An 18,120-nucleotide genomic window follows, 5' to 3' on the forward strand; every position below is an offset into this window, starting at 1 on the left:
GCTCACAGAAACCAAAACAAATGCACCCTGAATACCTGAGGGAACCTGAGGGAAATTCAAGTTTGTGTCTCAGTCAACGATCTCAGTGCAGTTTAACAGGACGACTGGTCAGGGCGGGTCGGCAAATCCTGTGGAAGAGCCAAACGTGTCCCGCTTCTGTGTCCTGCAGCATCGCAGCTGCCTCCAGGGGGCGCCAGGTGAACACAACAGGAAAGGCCTCGTTCTTGCTCCAGTTGTTTTTTTCAGTTGGTGATAAAATGGATCATTCCGTTTTTCTTCTGGAAGGTCTTGGAGTCTTTCCTCTGGAAGGTCTTCTCCCACACTTGCTGTCACATTTGGTGTAAAAAGCCTGTAGTGTTTTGCGAGAAATTATGTTCTGTTTTTATCTGATTTTTGACCTGCGCCTGCCACAGACTGTATAGAGAAGTGGACTAAGGGAGTGTGACATTACCCTCAGTGCTCAGGTTGCTGTTATAGTGGTGTTATTTGGAATTATGACAAGGGCCTCATAGCAACCAAAGAGCCAATCCAGGGCCAGACTGTTGAGGGTAACACCCACTCAGGTCTTTGGTTTAGCAGAGTCGATCAAACCTGTTGATTGGGAGTACCTGATATAGGCAGTACCTCAGGTTTGGAAGATACCTCACAGCGTGGAGTACTTCATAGTGTGGAGTACCTCACATTGTGGCGTACGTCACAGTGGGAGTACCTCACAGTACCTCACAGTGGGGAGTACCTGGAGCCAGGGGTGGCTGAGGGTCTTGTCGACGCTGTACCTCTTCCTCATCTTGACCTGGAGCAGGTTTGAGATCATGTCGATGGCTGAAACACAAACACACAATGAGACCACAGTATATGAACTATATACATATAGAACATTATAGAGTTATATTATTATTACATTACATTATATTAGCTTAAGTGTTCAACTTTACTCACATCAGTCATCTAGACCGCTCCTCCATGTTTATATTTTTATATGATTTAGGGATCCAAACTATTCAAAGACATCTCCATATTTGTTTATATTAAAGAAGACAGTCTGAGAATTCATTTGACCCAGTGGCTCGACTAAAATAAAACTGAAATTGTCCAAACTTGAGGTGGAACTGTGCATCATCATCTTTTTTTTTTTTTCCAAAACAAGATGAGGCAGAGGAGGGGACAGAGGAGAGAGAGTGTATTTATATGAATGACTGTGTTTGGTCAAAAAAGGAAATCTCAGTTGTGTTTCGACTCTGCGCTCTGATTGGCTGTCCCGTCTCTCTCTGCCTCTGTCCAATTGGTTGTCCCTTCCCTGTCTGCCTCTCTCTGATAGGCTGTCCTGTTCTTCTCTCCTCCTCTCTGATTGGCAGCCCCCCCCTCCCTCTCGGGCACAGCGCCCCCTGCAGCGCGAGGCCAGCAGAGGTTAATGAGCAAAGCTAACATGAGTGTAGCGTTAGAGAAGGGTCAGTGAGTCTGTGCTTCAGAGAGAGGCCCACAGCTCCACACATGAATGCACCCAGAGAGGAGGAGGGGAACGAGGGAGGAGAGAGGGGTATGAGACAGGAGGGGAGAGATGAGGGGGAGAAAGAGGGAGAGAGAGAAGATGGACAGAGGGGAGGAGGAGAGGAGAAAGGGAGAGAGGGGGAGGAGAAGGAATAAAAGGAGAAAAGAGGGAAGGAGAGATGGGGGAGAGTGAGAGGGAAGAGAAAGAGGGAAGGGAGAGAAGGGTAGAAGAAGAAGTGGGGGTGAAAGAGGGAGGAGGAGGGGGAGTCGTCTGGGGAGAGGGGACCATTCCTCCTGCTCACACGGCGTCTCAAAGAAGTCGGGTCAAAACAGAGCTGTCAAACTTCACAAGTCTCCAACAAAAACACCATTCAGGAGTACCTCACTCCCCCCAGATCTGAAGGTCTCCCTTCTACCCTCCCTCCCTCCCCCCTCTCTCTTTCTCTCTTTCTCCCTCTCTCCCTCCCTTTTCCCCTTCTTCTCTCTTCCCTCTCTTTACGCCCACTTTTCTCTCCTTCCCTCCTTGCCTCTCTTCTATATTTGTCCCCTCTATTCCTCCTCTCTTCTCCTCCCTCCTTCTGTCTCTCCCTTTCGCTCTTTTCCCCCTCTCGCTAGCCCTGCTCAGGAGTACCTCTCTGGGAACAGTAGTACCTCTCTGGGGGTGGTATCTCTCTAGGGGTAATAACTCTTTGGGAACAGTACTTTTCTGGGGGCAATAATACCTTTCTGGGAGCAGTAGTACCTCTCTGGGAACAGTACTTTTCTGGGAGCAGCAGTACCTCTCTAGGGCAGTAGTACCTCTCTGGGGGGTAGTACATCTCTGGGAACAGTATTTTTCTGGGGGCAGTAGTACATCTCTGGGAGTAGTAGTACCTTTCTCAGGGAATACATCTCTGGGGCAGTACCGCTCTGGGGAGTACATCTCTGGGGGAGTACATCTATGGAGGAGTACCTCTCTGGGGCAGTACCTTCTTGTGAGACCTTCTTCCAAGGGTGGGGTGGGTACATGAAGGCGGCGTTCTGGATCTGGTCGTTGATGTCCTCGTCTTCATTAAAAGGAAACGTTCCACTCAGACTGAAACAAGACAGAAACTCTGAGCAGCAGCAGTACTAGTAGTAGTAGTACTGACATATACTATGACCCCCACGCTCCACATGTCCAGTGATTGTAGTAGTAGTATCAGTAGTATCCGTTGTATCGGTATCGGTATCGGTATCAGTAGTATAGTAGTAGTAGTAGTAGTAGTAGCAGTAGCAGTAGCAGTACCTACTATGACCCACAAGCTCCACATGTTCAGTGATCGTAGTAGTAATATCAGTAGTATCGGTATTAGTAGTAGTAGTAGTAGTAGTAGTAGTAGTAGTAGTAGTAGTAGTAGCAGTAGCAGTAGCAGTAGCAGTAGCAGTACCTACTATGACCCACAAGCTCCACATGTTCAGTGATCGTAGTAGTAATATCAGTAGTATCGGTATCAGTAGTAGTAGTAGTAGTAGTAGTAGTAGTAGTAGTAGTAGTAGCAGCAGCAGCAGCAGCAGTAGCAGTACCTGACTTATACTATGACCCCCATGCTCCACATGTTCATTGATTATAGTATCAGTAGCAGTAGTAGTAGTAGTATTATTAGTACCTGACATATACTATGACCCACAAGCTCCACATGTTCAGTGATCGTAGTAGTAATATCAGTAGTATCGGTATCAGTAGTAGTAGTAGTAGTAGTAGTACCTGACTTATACTATGACCCCCATGCTCCACATGTTCATTGATTATAGTATCAGTAGTATCAGTAGCAGTAGTAGTAGTAGTATTATTAGTACCTGACATATACTATGACCCACAAGCTCCACATGTTCAGTGATCGTAGTAGTAGTAGTAGTTGTAGTAGTAGTTGTTGTTGTAGTAGTATCAGTACCTGACGTATACTATGACCTCCACATGTTCAGTGATCATTGTATTAGCAATATCAGTAGTAGTAGTAGTAGTAGTAGTAGTAGTAGCTTGAGTACCTGACGTAGACTATGACCCCTACGCTCCACATGTCCAGGGAGCGGTTGTATCCTTTGTTTCTCAGGACTTCGGGGGCGAGGTAGGCGGGGGTCCCCACGACAGAGCGCCTGAACGACTTCTCCCCGATGATCCGAGCGAAGCCGAAGTCACACAGCTTCACCTGGAAAAGTTCGCACACATATTCTGTGTTGTTAATCATTTTATATTTAAATTGCTCCCTTGTTAATGTCTGTTTTTACTGATGCAAACAAAATGAAATGGCACGAGAGATAAATGAATAAATGAGTCCGTACCTGAGGGAAGGGGTCAGCAGAGGCCAGCAGCACGTTCTCCGGCTTCAGGTCACAGTGGACGATGTTCTTAAAGTGGAGGTGCCTCAGAGCCACAAGGATCTGAACACAACACAAATTTGATACTACACAGGCTAAAGAGAGAGATAGTCCTGGTTTAGTCCTGGTTTAGTCCTGGTTAGTCCTGGTTTAGTCCTGGTTTAGTCCTGGTTTAGTCCTGGTATATTCATGTGCGAGTCTGTGCTGGCTTCATGGTCTCACCTGTGTAACGAGGAACTTGGTGATGCGTTCAGGGAGCCGTCCTTTCTCACTGGACAGAATCATCTCCAACATGTCTCCGTGAAGTTTCTCCATCACCACAAAGACGCGCTCTGGGGTCTCAAACATGCAGTCCAAGTTCACTACACCTGGGTGGTGCAAGCTCTGAGGAACGATCACAAATACATACACAAGAAATGATAGATGGATGGATAGAAAGATATATAGATAGACAGATGCAGTGCCCCCAGTGAGCATCACACCCCCAAGGGAATGTTGATGATATCAGCTTCAAAGTATAGATAAACTGCACTGAGACATTTGACTCAGTAAATTAACAGGACTTGTCAGGGTCAGTTGATCTGTGTCAGGACAGTGTGAGGAGATAACAGCTCTCAGGACAAAAGTGTTCCTCCCTGTGTCCTGCAGCATCACAGCAGCCTCCAGGGGGCACCAGGTGAAGTCCAAACCTCTCTCACTCTGCGCTGTCATTTCACTGATGGGACACAGCATTCCCTCCAAGTGTTTTGTAGTGATATGTTCTGAACTTTTTCCAAAAAAATATAATTTTAATGTCACAGTTAAATCTCTCTGGATGGAGACCTCTGCCCCCCCAAACAAAAGGTTCTATTTTACAATCTACAACCCAAAACAAACATAAAGCAAACAAACTTCATAAATCTTTTTGTTACCATGTTCTATGTGGCCTTGTGTCAGTTAAACCTGCTCATTTCCACTAGACAGATGGAAATTATAATCTCAAAGAGTGAATGTGACTGTAGATGGATACTTGACCTCAACATTATGTAAGAATTACACAACAGGAGCTGTGCGTTCTGCAGTTTGCGCTGCAAACGCCTCCTTGTTGTTTAATTCTCTTTAATTCTTTAATTCTCTTATTTCTTTTTATTTAATTTAATGAAGACAAACAAATAATCCCGCCCTTAAATCAAACACTAAAATTATTCACCAGAGACCTGTGTATGTGGTGTGTGTGTGTGTGCATAATGTGTGTATATATATGTATGCGTGCGTGTCTGTGCATGTGTGTATGGGGTGTGTGTGTGCGTGTGTGTATAATGGGTGCGTGTGTGTGCGTGTGTGTGTGTGTGTTACCTGTACAGGTGTATCACACTTGTTGAAACATGCAGGTGCACAGTTACCTGTAAAATGGCGACCTCGTTGCGCAGTTGTGATTCTTGTTTCGTTGGAAATCTCATTTTGTCGATGATTTTTATGGCCACGTCTCGCCCAGACTTCCTGTGTTTCCCTTTCAAAGTAAAACACAAAAGCTGATGCTTTTATTTTGCTTTTAGCAGCAGAAATAGTCCTGTTTTAATCCTGTTTTAAACCTTGTTTAGTCCTGGTTAAGACTCACTTTAGCAGCAGACATAATTCATGTTTAAATCATGTTTAATCTAACCTCCGTAGACGATGCCAAACTGTCCGGAGCCCAAAACCTCATCTGGGAAGATCTGGTACACCGAGTTTATGTCCTAAAAGATCAGAGAAAACAGAGAAAACTGTTTAGATTATTTACATCACTTATATTAAGCAATTTAAAAAAAATATTTTGTGTGAAAATTTTCCTCAAACACAGACTGAGACTTACCACGTTCTCCTGGATCTGACAGTTGGACACAGAGATGCTGACGGACACCTCCGCTGTGAAGCAGAGGAGAAGGTCAGAGGAGCAAAGATGCAGATTAGACGGTCAGAAGAGAGGGTCAGAGAAGCAGAGAAGAAAGTTAGAGGAGCAGAGGAGAAGGTCAGAGGAGCAAAGGAGATGGTCAGAAGAGAGGGTCAGAGACGCAGAAGAAAAAGTCAGAGGAACAGAGGAGCAAAGGTCAAAAGGAGCAGATGATGCAGAGGAGGTCAGATGGTGCAGAGGATGCTCACTGTGTTGGTGGTTGTTGTGGGAGATGCCTGTGGACACGGCGGGCATCAGAGCGTGTTGAATGGCCATCTCCCACATACGAGCCACATCCTGCCCCACTCCACTCACCTGCAGACAGTGACAACAGCATTTAAAGAGGGATATTTGACTTCTGTGGGGTATTAACCGCTAACACATTACATATTTAGATCACCATGTTACCGTTTATTGTTTTGAAAATGCTAAAAACAACTTATTAACATGTTTCATAAGTTTCCGTTTAGTTTTCGACCCTGTAAGTTCTTCTCTATTTGCTCATGTATTTGATGTTTGCCATAGTGTTATTCCAGACAGTTATTCTTACCAGCAGACTGCTCCCACTCAGTCCACACTCAGATCGAGACAGGTTTTCTCCCACATAATAAACCAGAGCTGTGGTGGAGATCTCAAAGCAGTGAGGATTCGCTCCATCGGGGAGGAGCGAGAAGGTCTGAGCAGGCTCCAGGGTCAAGATCTCAGACAGAGGGATCTCCTACAAACAAGCAAAAACAAAAAACAAAAAAATAAGACAGTGAGTGTGTATACATGTGTTTAGTGAGTGTTCATGTAATTTCAGTGTCGTGCATAAGGCAGTGTCCTGGTGATAAGAAACCAGGAGACTCTTGTTTGTTTTTCTGAGAATTTTCGAGATACTGTGGCCTGTAGACGCAGTATCCTGATTTCTCAAATCTGGTTTTGTACTGAGCATGTACAAACTGAAGTAACAGACACGGTAGAAGCACTTACTTTCCCAAAACAATTAACACTTCTACCAGGACTTTTTAAGTAATAATATTTTACACATTTATACTGACAAAATAAAGCAGTCTACTGTGTAATACAACTCAGGCCCAGTTCTGTGTCTGTCTGTGATGTTCTTGAACTAAACCGACACTGTGAGACTCTATTGTATTTTTCAATGGTTAAAAACATCTTTTACTAAAGTTAATCAGTCGTACGTTCTTACTTATACGTATGTCTTCTTTTTTATTGTTAGGAACCTGTTAAAAGCCTTAAGTGTTCATCTCCCTACCATATCTGTACCAATAGTTTCCATAGCAACCAATCTAAATATCCAAGGTACTTGAATGGTGCACAAATTTGTAGTTTTGTGAAGTAGTGAGAAGGTCTGAGCGGGTCTGAGGTGAGGATCTCAGACAAAGGAATCTCCTTCAAACAACACACATGTAAACAAAAGGTTCTGTCCTTCAGGGAGAAGTTCTGGGTCTGTTGTAGTACCTCATAGCATTTCTGTTGTACCTTGTAGTAGTTCTTGCAGTATTTAAGTACCTTATATTAACCAGACTCAGATGGCTGCTTGCCTACGTTGGGTTAACTCCACAGCCCTCCCCTACCCGGCTGTTAGTCCTGTGAAATGTTTGTACTGTGTTTTGACTGTGTGCTCATGTCGCAGAGGTGTTTTTTTGTGCACTCCCCCATACTATGCCCTGAAAGTAGCATGGTGTGGGGCTGTTCTCTTTTTTTCTCCTCCCCCATCCTCATGTTATGCTTCAGTGTTTATTCCGATCTGCTACCAGTCCACGTAGTCTTTCCCATTGATTGGACTGTATGTTTGTAATGTACGAATGGGGTGGCAGGTCCAGTTTTGATTCCTTTGTATGTACACGAACATGTGAAGAAATTGACAGTAAGTCCATTATTCATTCATAGTATTTGACATAGTACATCCTGGTGTTGGTGTGTACCTTGTAGTATTTGCTGCTGGTGTCATTCTGGAACAGTGTGATGCATTTACTGTCCAGACGCCAGTAATGTCTCTTCCTCTGAAACACAAAACGCAATTATGTTATAAAGGATAGAGTCACAGGGTCATGTTCTGGTCCTGGTTTAGTCCTGCTTTAGTCTTGGTTTAGTCCTGATTTAGTTTGGTCTAGTCTTGGATTAGTCTTGGTTTAGTCTTGGTTTAGTCTTGGTCTAGTCTTGGTCTAGTCTTGGTCTAGTCTTGGTTAGTCTTGGTTTAGTCCTGGTTTAGTCCTGGTGTAGTCCTTGTTAAATCATGGCTTAATTTGAGTTTAATCTGGGCATAGTCCAGGTTTAGATCAGGTTTAGTCTTGGTCTAGTCTTGGTTTAGTCTGGTTTAGTCCTGGTTTAGTCCTTGTTAAATCATGGCTTAATTTGAGTTTAATCTGGGCGTAGTCCAGGTTTAGATCAGGTTTAGTCTTGGTCTAGTCTTGGTTTAGTCCTGGTTTAGTCCTGGTGTAGTCCTTGTTAAATCATGGCTTAATTTGAGTTTAATCTGGGCGTAGTCCAGGTTTAGGTCGGGTTTAGTCTTGGTCTAGTCTTGGTTAAGTCCTGGTTTAGTCCAGGTTTAGTCCTGGTGTAGTCTTGATTTAGTCTTAGTTTGGTCTTGGTTTAGTCTTGGTTTGGTTCTGGTTTAGTTTTGGTCTAGTCTTGGTTTACTTCTTGTTTAGTCCTGGTTTAGTCTTGATTTATTCTTGGTTTAGTCTTGGTCTAGTTTTGGTTTAGTCCTTGTTTAGTCCTGGTTTAGTCTGCGTTTAGTCCAGGATTAGTCTGGGTTTAGTCCATGAAGCTGGATCACTTTATATCGGGGTAAATCACTATGGTAACATGCCCTGAACTCAGAACCAGGTTAAGTTCCCCCAATAAGATTAGAACACAAGCCTTTGACCAATCAGAGAGCAAACTCCAGCTGCTGTGACCAATCAGAGACGAGCATCTGCTTATCCAAGTTCAGCCAGACTTGAATTTCGGGCCTCTGGTGGGTTCTGGTGAGTTTTGGCGAGTCCTGGTTGGTTTGATGGTTCTGTTTTTGGTTTTATATTTACCAGTGTGTCTTTGCTTGTGTAGTGCACCATCCAGCCCTCCTTCATCACATTGCTGCTCTTCCTCTTTGTGTGTTTGACCGACTGGACCACTCTCATCAGGGGAATGTTGTTACTCGTGGTGGGGCTAAAAATGAGACAGACAGGTTCAGAAATATGAGGTCTGACATGATTTGCTGAAGGACACAACAACAGAAAGCAACGCCAACAGTGAGATTCAAAGTTAGTCCTGATTTTGTTCTGGTATGGTCCAGTTTTAGTCCTGGTTAAGATGTTTTAGTTCCAGTCAAATCCTATAATTTTTCTTCATTTTGCTATAAATATTTGGTCTAGTTTAAGTCCTGGTTTAGTCTTGTTTTAGTCCTAGTTTAGTCCTGATTTAGTCCTGGTTGAGTCCTGGTTTAGTCCTGGTTCAGTCCTGGTTTAGATATGTTTTAGTTCTGGTCAAGTAATATAGTCTTTCTTCGTTCTGCTTTAAATCTTTGGTCCAGTTTTAGTCCTGGTTTGGTCCTGGTTTAGTTCAGTCATGGTTTAGATGTTTCAGTTCCTGTCAAGTCCTATAATTTTCCTTTGTTTTCCTTTTAAATCTTTTGTCTAGTTTAAGTCCTGGTTTAGTCCTGTTTTATTCCTAGTTTAGTCCTGATTTAGTCCTGGTTTAGCCCTGGTTTAGTCCTGGTTATGTCCTGGAATGGATATGTTTTAGTTCTGGTCAAGTCCTATAGTCTTTCTTTGTTCTGCTTTAAAACTTTGGTCCAGTTTTAGTCCTGGTTTGGTCCTGGTTCAGTCCTGGTTTAGTACCTGATGGCCCGGTTGGAGTCATCCAGATCCATGTCATCGCTGGCCCCGGTCTCCAGCAGAAGGGCGCCCTCTGATGACATCACTTCCTCCAGGTCGTCCAATAGGCTCGCCCTCCTGCCGCCGTCGTGCTCGTCTGACTCCGCCCCAGGACTCAGCAGCTCTGAAAGAGTTTAAGAACCTCACAGTCACAAACTTTAAAGAGGGACTATTACATTTCTATGAGGTATTAACTGTAACACATAACATATTTAGGTCATCATGGTACCTTTTATTGTTTTGAAAATGCTATATTCACCAGAAAAGTTTCACTCTTTGACGCTCTGGTTATGATAGTGTTGTAGTCAAGACTGCACTAACTGAGACCAGAACCTGTCTGAGACCACAGGGTCCAGAGACCAGGACTAGACCAAGGTCTCTGAGGGTGGAGACAGAGACAAGTCCAAGACCTCAGCCCATTGAGACCATCTTTGTCATTTTCTACATTTATCTGTATTTCAGTTATTTTGGCACAAATATATCATTTTTTAAATAAATATATCTCAGTTTTATCTGAGAAGTGTTCATTTAAGGTGAAGAGTGGCCCGCTGATATGAGGCAGATGAACAGGTAGGATGTTTTAAGAAGTTTAACTTGCCTTGTGGTTGCCGCGTGCTGGGGGTGTGTGTGTTTATGACGTACAGCGCAATGTCCGCGGGCTCCAGACGAACGCACAAGTTGGAGAGAGACGCCCCGCGTGCTCCCGCACACCAGTACAACTTTATTGCCAACAACAACAGCCATAATGAAATATGGTTGCACTTGTCCAGTGTCAGACCTCAAGTCAGAGACAAGGCTGAGTCCAAGTGCCTCTAAGATCAAGTCCAATCATGGTCAAGTCCGAGATGAGACCAAGACCATAAAAAAACTGCCTTGAGGCTGGTCTCAAGACCAAGACCGGTCTCGAGTAGTACGACACTGGGTTATGATCCTGGTCAGGATCTGGAGACTCAGACTTACCTCCGTTCCTGGACACTTCTCCCAGACAGTTGTTGGGGACTTTAGCCGCACAGCGTTTGTGACAGTTGTATCTGCAGTCTGAAGAACATCAGAGAATACAGAGACACGTGTCACTATGGCAACACACAGAAGTATCTTAAACTCACACACATGTTCTTCTAATGCACCACACATAGTCTTGGTCATCGTGTTTGTTAAACCCAACTTATTGAATCCCTCTCTCTTACCCTGCACTGGAGTCCCCGTCTTAGTTGAAGCAGTGTTAGTTAAATCTCTGTCTTACCCATGGATCTATAATATAACCTGGACAAGGCTACGCCCTCTCTGTCCGGATGTTAGTTTGGGCTCTGTGGTACTTTCCCAAAGGGCGGATTTTTTTTTTTTTATTTCTCAATTTTTGTCTTTTTCTATTTTTTAATCCTTAAAAGCACCTAATAGTTAGCTTTGTAAGATTGAATGAAAATGGTATTTCAGAGATTTTCCAGTCGGGTTTTAAAAGTGGACACAGAACAGAGTCAGCTTTGTTAAGAGTCTTTGGTGACTGGCCTCGGTCCCTGGACATACTCACATACTAACTGTGGTGTTTGATATGGTGGACTTATCGTAGCCTGTACCTTTACACTGCAGTCCCTGTCTGAAGATCCCTTTGAGCAGCTTCTTGCAGACCTGGCAGACCGTGGGCCTGGTGTAGGAGTGGATGAGGAAGGTGTGAGGGACTTTGATTCTGTGGAGCATTTTGTCCAGTTCGATGGGACGTCCGATGTACGACTGAGAGCTGGACCTGCGCTCACGGCCAGGGAGGAAGTCCATCTGGGACTTCTGAGGGAAACAGGAGGTAAGAGGGGGAAACAGGAGGTAAGAGGGTCAAAACAAAGGGTAAGAAAGGAAAACAGGGGGTAAGGTGGGAAAACGGGGAAAAGACAGGGCAAAAAGAGTGTCACAGTTATTAAAATACTGGTATGTGACATGCAACAAAAGAGGAACTTGAAACTAAATATTTATGCACAAAAGATGCTTAGAAATATATATTTTATTTTCATTGGAGGTTCAACAATTAATTGTAAATTATCGTGACCAGTCGAGTACCATAATTTTTGGACTATAAGGTGCACTTAAAACCCTTTAATTTTCTCAAAAATCAACAGTGTGCCTTATAATCCGCTGCGCCTTCTGTATTAATTCTGGTTGTGCTTACTGACGTCGACCCAATTATATGTATGTATGCTACCATAGTCAGGAGCCTCGGGGAGTAAGAGCAAACAAGCTGTTCAGCACTCACACTTTATGCAAATGAGCCATGTGGTTTTAAGTTTTGTTTCTGTAAAATATAAACAAATGTGGCAAAGCTGCATTAAACACATTATTACTCAATGTATATTTGAGTCGACATGGAGGAGCAGTGGCTTTACTCCAAGCTCCTCCCGTGTCTTACTAAGCTCCTCACCTCACTCTAAGGGCGCTCCCAGCCACCCTGTGGAGGAAACTCATTTCTACTGCTTATTTCTGAGATTTCGTCCTTTCGGTCATTACCCAGAGCTCATGATCATAGGTGAGGGACGTCGAGAGGAGTTCCGGATGCCTCCTGGGCACCTCCCTCAGGAGGTGTTCTGGGCATGGCCCACCAGGAGGAGGCCCCGGGGAAGACCCAGGACACACTGGAGGGACTATGTCTCTCGGTTGACCTGGGAACACCTCGAGGTCCCCCCAGAGGAGCTGGAGGACGTGTCTGGGGTGAAGGAAGTCTGGGAGTCCCTGCTTAGACTGCACGACCCAGCCCCAGATAAATGGAAGAAAATGGATGGATGGATGGTATATTTGAGTCCCCCTCGTAGGAAATGAAAATTCAAACTTAAATTATCCACCCACATTCAGGCAACGCTGGGCGAGTTGCACCACAATCTGCCAACGGATCATGGATGCTTGGACTAAGGGATCAGTCTCAAGTGTCGTCCATTGGTTTCAATTAATGCGCCTTATAATCCGGTGTGTCTTATGTATGAAAATAGACGAGAGAATTCAACATTATTGATATTGTGCCTTTATAATCCAGTGCACCTTATAGTCCGAAAAATACGATATTTAAGTGTTTGAAATCTCCAAATAGACAATGCAGACCTCACAAGCCAAAGACAGTGTTGTGACATCACCCATAGTGCCTGGTTCCAGTCAAATGAAATTCATTGAGGCTTGTAGTGATAGGGGTCAATTTGGAGGTGAATTCCATGTTTGGAATTCCAGCCGCAAATGTCATAGCAACCAAAGAGTCACTCGGCTTAGCAAATCTAATCTAATCAAACCTGTTGCTAAGGATATTGGGATAAGTTTTGAGAAAAGTGTCTGATTTGTCTTATCAATGTTCTTGATTTATGAACAAAATAGTGAAATAAAAACCCCAGGATCATATAGAGTGAGTTACAAATACAAATACTGTGAGACCAGAATGACAAGTCTGACAGCAGCAGTTACAAAGAGAGAGGGGCCATGGTTTTTCAATACAAACTGAATCAGAGCCAGAGTCGATGGACCCATTAAAAGGTCATGTAGTTGAACCTCATGAATAAAGAGCCTTAGATAAAGAACAGCACAAACTGACGAAGATGATTTCTGGACAAGCTCTAAAACGATTTGGTCAGAAAACTCACCTCCATGTTGGGGCTGACTGGAGACTGGAGGAGAAAAGAAAATGGAATAATTCAACTCAACCGTCCAAATATATCACACATAAAAAAAAATTAAAAATTAAAAAAAAAAGCACTAGAGACATACCAGCAGAGCATCGTCGGAGTAATGTGGAGGAGATGGTTCAGCAGAGAGAGGCCGGTTCCCCAAAGTCCCAAGACCCAGACCCAGACCTAGTCCACCCAGACCCCCACCCAAACCTCCACCCAGACCCCCACCCAAGGACACGTTTGAGCCACGCCGTCTGCGCACGCCGCTGCAGTTGTTGGGGATCTTAAAGGCACAGCGCTTGTGGTAATTCAACCCGCAACCTGCAAGACAAGAACCAGGGACAAAACAAGTCAGAGTAAGAACTAAACAAGGTCTGAACCAGGTCTCAACCAACTAGGCCACAGACCAAACAAGGACTAAGACAACACTAAACCAACACTAAACCAACACTAAACCCAAACTAAACCAACACTAAACCCAAACTAAACCACTAACCAACTAAACCCAAACTAAACCAACACTAAACCCACTAAACCAACACTAACCAACACTAAACTAAACCAAACCCAAACTAAACCAACACTAAACCCAAACTAAACCAACACTAAACCAACACTAAACCAACAAACTAAACCAACAAACTAAAACCAACACTAAACCAACACTAAACCAACACTAAACCAACACTAAACCAAAACTAAACCCAAACTAAACCAACCCAACTAAACCAACACTAAACCCAAACTAAACCCAAACTAAACCAACACTAAACCAACACTAAACCAACACTAAACCAACACTAAACCCAAACTAAACCAACACTAAACCAACACTAAACCCAAACTAAACCCAAACTAAACCAACACTAAACCAAAACTAAACCAACACTAAACCAACACTAAACCAACACTAAACCAACACTAAACCAACACTAAACCAAAACTAAACCAACACTAAACCAACACTAAACCAACACTAAACCAACACTAAACCAACCTAAACCAACACTAAACCAACACTAAACCAACACTAAACCAACACTAAACCAAACTAAACCCAAACTAAACCAACACTAAACCAACACTAAACCCAAACTAAACCAACAACTAAACCAAAACTAAACCAACACTAAACCAACACTAAACCAACACTAAACTAAACCAACACTAAACCAACACTAAACCCAAACTAAACCCAAACTAAACCAGCACTAAACCAACACTAAACCAACACTAAACCAACACTAAACCAACACTAAACCAAACTAAACCAACACTAAACCAGCACTAAACCAGCACTAAACCAACACTAAACCAACACTAAACCAACACTAAACCCAAACTAAACCAACACTAAACCCAAACTAAACCCAAACTAAACCCAAACTAAACCAACACTAAACCAACACTAAACCACACTAAACCAACACTAAACCAACACTAAACCAGCACTAAACCAACAAACTAAACCAACACTAAACCCAAACTAAACCAACACTAAACCCAAACTAAACCCAAACTAAACCAACTAAACCAACACTAAACCCAAACTAAACCCAAACTAAACCAACACTAAACCAACATTAAACCAAAACTAAACCAACACTAAACCAAACTAAACCAACACTAAACCCAAACTAAACCCAAACTAAACCAACACTAAACCAACACTAAACCAACATTAAACCAACACTAAACCAACACTAAACCAAATAAACCAAACTAAACCCAAACTAAACCAACACTAAACCAACACTAAACCAAAAATAAACCAACACTAAACCAACACTAAACCAGCACATGCAGGGTTAACAAAGTCTAACAACAGATATTGCTATGGGCAACTAAACCAGGACTAAAACCAAAATCTGAACCGGGATTATCTGGACTATATTTTGGCCAAGTTCATAGTCTAATCCAGGACTAAAATGGTCTACACTAGGACTTACCTAAATGTGGAATAAACCAGGACCCAAATCAGTCTTAGAACCATTGTAACCCGGGTCTAAACCAGGATTAAACTAGAAATAAACCCACTCTAAACCAGGTCTAAACCTGACCTAAGATCAGTTTAAAGAGGTTGAAACCAGATCTAAATCAGATCTAAATGAGGTCTAAATCAGGTTAAAACCATGTCTAAATCCAGTCTGAACAAGGTCGAAACCAGGTCGAAACCAGGTCGAAACCAGTCGAAACCAGGTCAAAACCAGGTCAAAACCAGGTATCACCCAGGCTTCAACCACATCTAAATCAGGTCTAAATCAGGTCTAAACCAGGTTAAAACCAGGTATCACCCAGGCTTCAACCACATCTAAATCAGGTCTAAATCAGGTCTAAACCAGGTTAAAACCAGGTATCACCCAGGCTTCAACCACATCTAAATCAGGTCTAAATCAGGTCTAAACCAGGTTAAAACCATGTCTAAATCCAGTCTGAACAAGGTCGAAACCAGGTCGAAACCAGGTCGAAACCAGGTCGAAACCAGGTCGAAACCAGGTCGAAACCAGGTCGAAACCCAGTCTGAACAAAGTCTAAAACAGGTCGAAACCAGATTGAAACCAGGTCTTAATCAGGTCTAATCCGGGTATCAACCATGTCTCAACCAATGTCTTAACCTAGGTCTTAACCAGGTCTTAACCAGGTCTTAACCAGGTCTTAACCAGGTCTAAACCAGGTCTAAACCAGGTCTAAACCAGATCTAAACCAGATCTAAACCTGGTCTTACCTTCACACTTGAGTCCCTGCCGGACGAGCCCCCAGAGCATTTCTCCGCAGTGATCACAGAACGCCGGGGCTCTGTACGAGTGCACGAAGAGACAGTGAGGACGGATCTGGAAGTCTTCTACTGTGGCAGACGCTAAAACGAGAGAGACGCATGTGAGACCAAAGGCACATAATTAAAGCCACTGTGTCCCCAGTGTGCCCCGGGGCAGCTGTGACAGGACCAAGAGACAGACAGGACAGATCTGAGAGAGAGAGAATAATGTCAAAATAAGAATGTGAGAGAGAGAGAGCAAAGCAGATCTACAGCAACACTAAACACTGTGTGGAAACAACCTCCATCTCTCCTTCCATCCTTTCTCCCTCCTCTCACTTCCCCTTCTCTCCTATCTCTCTCTCCTCCCTAACTCTCCTCTCTGCTCACTTCATTTCTCTCTCTGCCCTTCTATCTTTTTCTCTCTCTCTCCCGCTGTCATTCCCTTTTGTTCTCTCCCTCTTTCCTCTATCTCTCTCTTCACTCCCTCCTCTCTCCTTCCCTCCTTCCTCTCTTCCCTTCCTCTCTCCCTCTTCTCTTACCCTCTCCCTCCTCTATCTCTCTCTTCCCTTCCTATATCCCTCTTCTCTCTTCCTCTCCTTCCTCCCTCCCTCTGTCCTTCTCTCTTTCTCTGCCCTCTCTTTCTGAATTAATTTCTCTCTCTCTCTCTCTCTCTCTCTTCCATCTCTATCTCCCTCTTCTCTCTTTCTCCTTCCTCCCTCCCTCTCTTGCCCTCCCTCCTTCCTCTCTTTCTGAATGAATCTCACTCTCTTCCCTCCCTATCTCCCTCTTCTCTCTCTCTCTCTCTCTCTCTCGCTCTTCTTCCTCCTCCCTCCCTCCCCCTCTTTCTCTCTCTCTCTCTCTCTCCCCCTCCCTCCTCCCTCTCTTTCTGAATGAATATCTCTATCTCTCTCTTCCCTCTGTATCTCCCTCTTCTCTCCTCCCTCTCTCCCTTTCTCCCTCCCTCCTCCCACTCTTTCTGAACGAATATCTATCTCTCTCTTCCCTCCCTATCTCCGTCTTCTCTTTCTCTCTCCTTCCTCCCTCTCTTTCTGAATGAATCTCCCTCTCCTCCCTCTCTCTCTCCCTCTCCTCTCCCTCTCTCCCTCTCCCCTTTTTATCTGAACGAATCTCTCTCTCTTCCCTCACTATCTCCCTCTTCTCTCTCTCTCTCCCTCTCTCTTTCTGAATGAATCTCTCTCTCTCTCTCTTCTCTCTCCCTCCCTCCTCCCACTCTTTCTAAACAAATATCTCTCTCTCTCTCTTCCCTCCCTATCTCTGTCTTCTCTTTCTCTTTCGCACTCTCTCTCTCTCTTTCTCTCTCCCTCCTCCCTCTCTTTCTGAATGAATCTCTCTCCTCTTTCTCTCTCCCTCTCTCCCCCCTCTTTATCTGAACGAATCTCTCTCCTTCCCTCCCTATCTCCCTCTTCTCTCTCTCTTCTCCCTCCCTCCCTCTTTCTCTCTCACTCTCTGCCCTCCCTCTCTTTCTGAATGAATATCTCTATCTCTCTCTTCCCTCCCTATCTGAGTGTTCTCTTTCTCTCTTACTCTCTCTCTTTCTCTCTCCCTCCTCCCTCTCTTTCTGAATGAATCTCTCCCTCTCCTCTCCCTCTTTCCCTCTCCCCTTTTTATCTGAGCGAATCTCTCTCTCTTCCCTCACTATCTCCCTCTTCTCTCTCTCTGCCTTTTCCTCCTCCCTCTCTTTCTGAATGAATCTCTCTCCTCCCTCTCTCTCTCCCTCTCCTCTCCCTCTCTCCCCTTTTTATCTGAATGAATCTCTCTCTTCCCTCACTATCTCCCTCTTCTCTCTCTCTCTCTCTCCTTCCTCTCTCTCTCTCCCTCTCTCTTTCTGAATGAATCTCTCTCTCTTCCCTCACTATCTCCCTCTTCTCTCTCTCTCTCTCTCTCTCCTTCCTCTCTCCCTCTCTCTTTCTGAATGAATCTCTCTCTCTTCCCTCCCTATCTCTGTCTTCTCTTTCTCTCTCGCTCTTTCTCTCGCCCTCCTCCCTCTCTTTCTGAATGAATCTCTCTCTCCTCCCTCTCTCTCTCCTTCTCCTTTCCCTCTCTCCCTCGCCCCTTTTTATCTGAACAGATCTCTCTCTCTTCCCTCAATATCTCCCTCTTCTCTCTCTCTCTCTC

General features: G+C 44.1%; 1 protein-coding gene across 3 annotated transcripts in view; it reads right to left on the bottom strand.

Moving 5' to 3' along the window:
• Window positions 1-18,120, bottom strand: part of prkd1 (protein kinase D1) — a 48,345-nt gene that overhangs the window by 5,355 nt on the left and 24,870 nt on the right. Inside the window, exons 4-21 of one of the 3 annotated variants that reach the window (XR_008632673.1) lie at window positions 15,952-16,083; window positions 13,324-13,547; window positions 13,200-13,223; window positions 11,172-11,376; window positions 10,558-10,635; window positions 9,562-9,721; window positions 8,767-8,890; window positions 7,666-7,743; window positions 6,285-6,452; window positions 5,944-6,049; window positions 5,657-5,709; window positions 5,468-5,540; window positions 5,208-5,314; window positions 4,048-4,209; window positions 3,790-3,888; window positions 3,496-3,656; window positions 2,362-2,563; window positions 737-822 (exon numbers count right to left, since the gene is read on the bottom strand). Coding sequence is in view for 2 of the 3 variants with exons in the window: in XM_055156889.1 (XP_055012864.1) it covers window positions 737-822; window positions 2,457-2,563; window positions 3,496-3,656; window positions 3,790-3,888; window positions 4,048-4,209; window positions 5,208-5,314; window positions 5,468-5,540; window positions 5,657-5,709; window positions 5,944-6,049; window positions 6,285-6,452; window positions 7,666-7,743; window positions 8,767-8,890; window positions 9,562-9,721; window positions 10,558-10,635; window positions 11,172-11,376; window positions 13,200-13,223; window positions 13,324-13,547; window positions 15,952-16,083 (2,147 nt within the window). In the remaining variant the exon portion in view is untranslated. The remainder of the gene's footprint in view (window positions 1-736; window positions 823-2,361; window positions 2,564-3,495; window positions 3,657-3,789; window positions 3,889-4,047; window positions 4,210-5,207; window positions 5,315-5,467; window positions 5,541-5,656; window positions 5,710-5,943; window positions 6,050-6,284; window positions 6,453-7,665; window positions 7,744-8,766; window positions 8,891-9,561; window positions 9,722-10,557; window positions 10,636-11,171; window positions 11,377-13,199; window positions 13,224-13,323; window positions 13,548-15,951; window positions 16,084-18,120) is intronic. The other 2 variants (XM_055156893.1, XM_055156889.1) reach the window with 2 other exon arrangements.

The sequence above is a fragment of the Boleophthalmus pectinirostris genome, unplaced genomic scaffold, assembly GCF_026225935.1.
Source record: "Boleophthalmus pectinirostris isolate CB_2022bp ecotype Guang Dong unplaced genomic scaffold, ASM2622593v1 HiC_scaffold_10, whole genome shotgun sequence".
Lineage (NCBI taxonomy): Eukaryota > Metazoa > Chordata > Actinopteri > Gobiiformes > Gobiidae > Boleophthalmus > Boleophthalmus pectinirostris.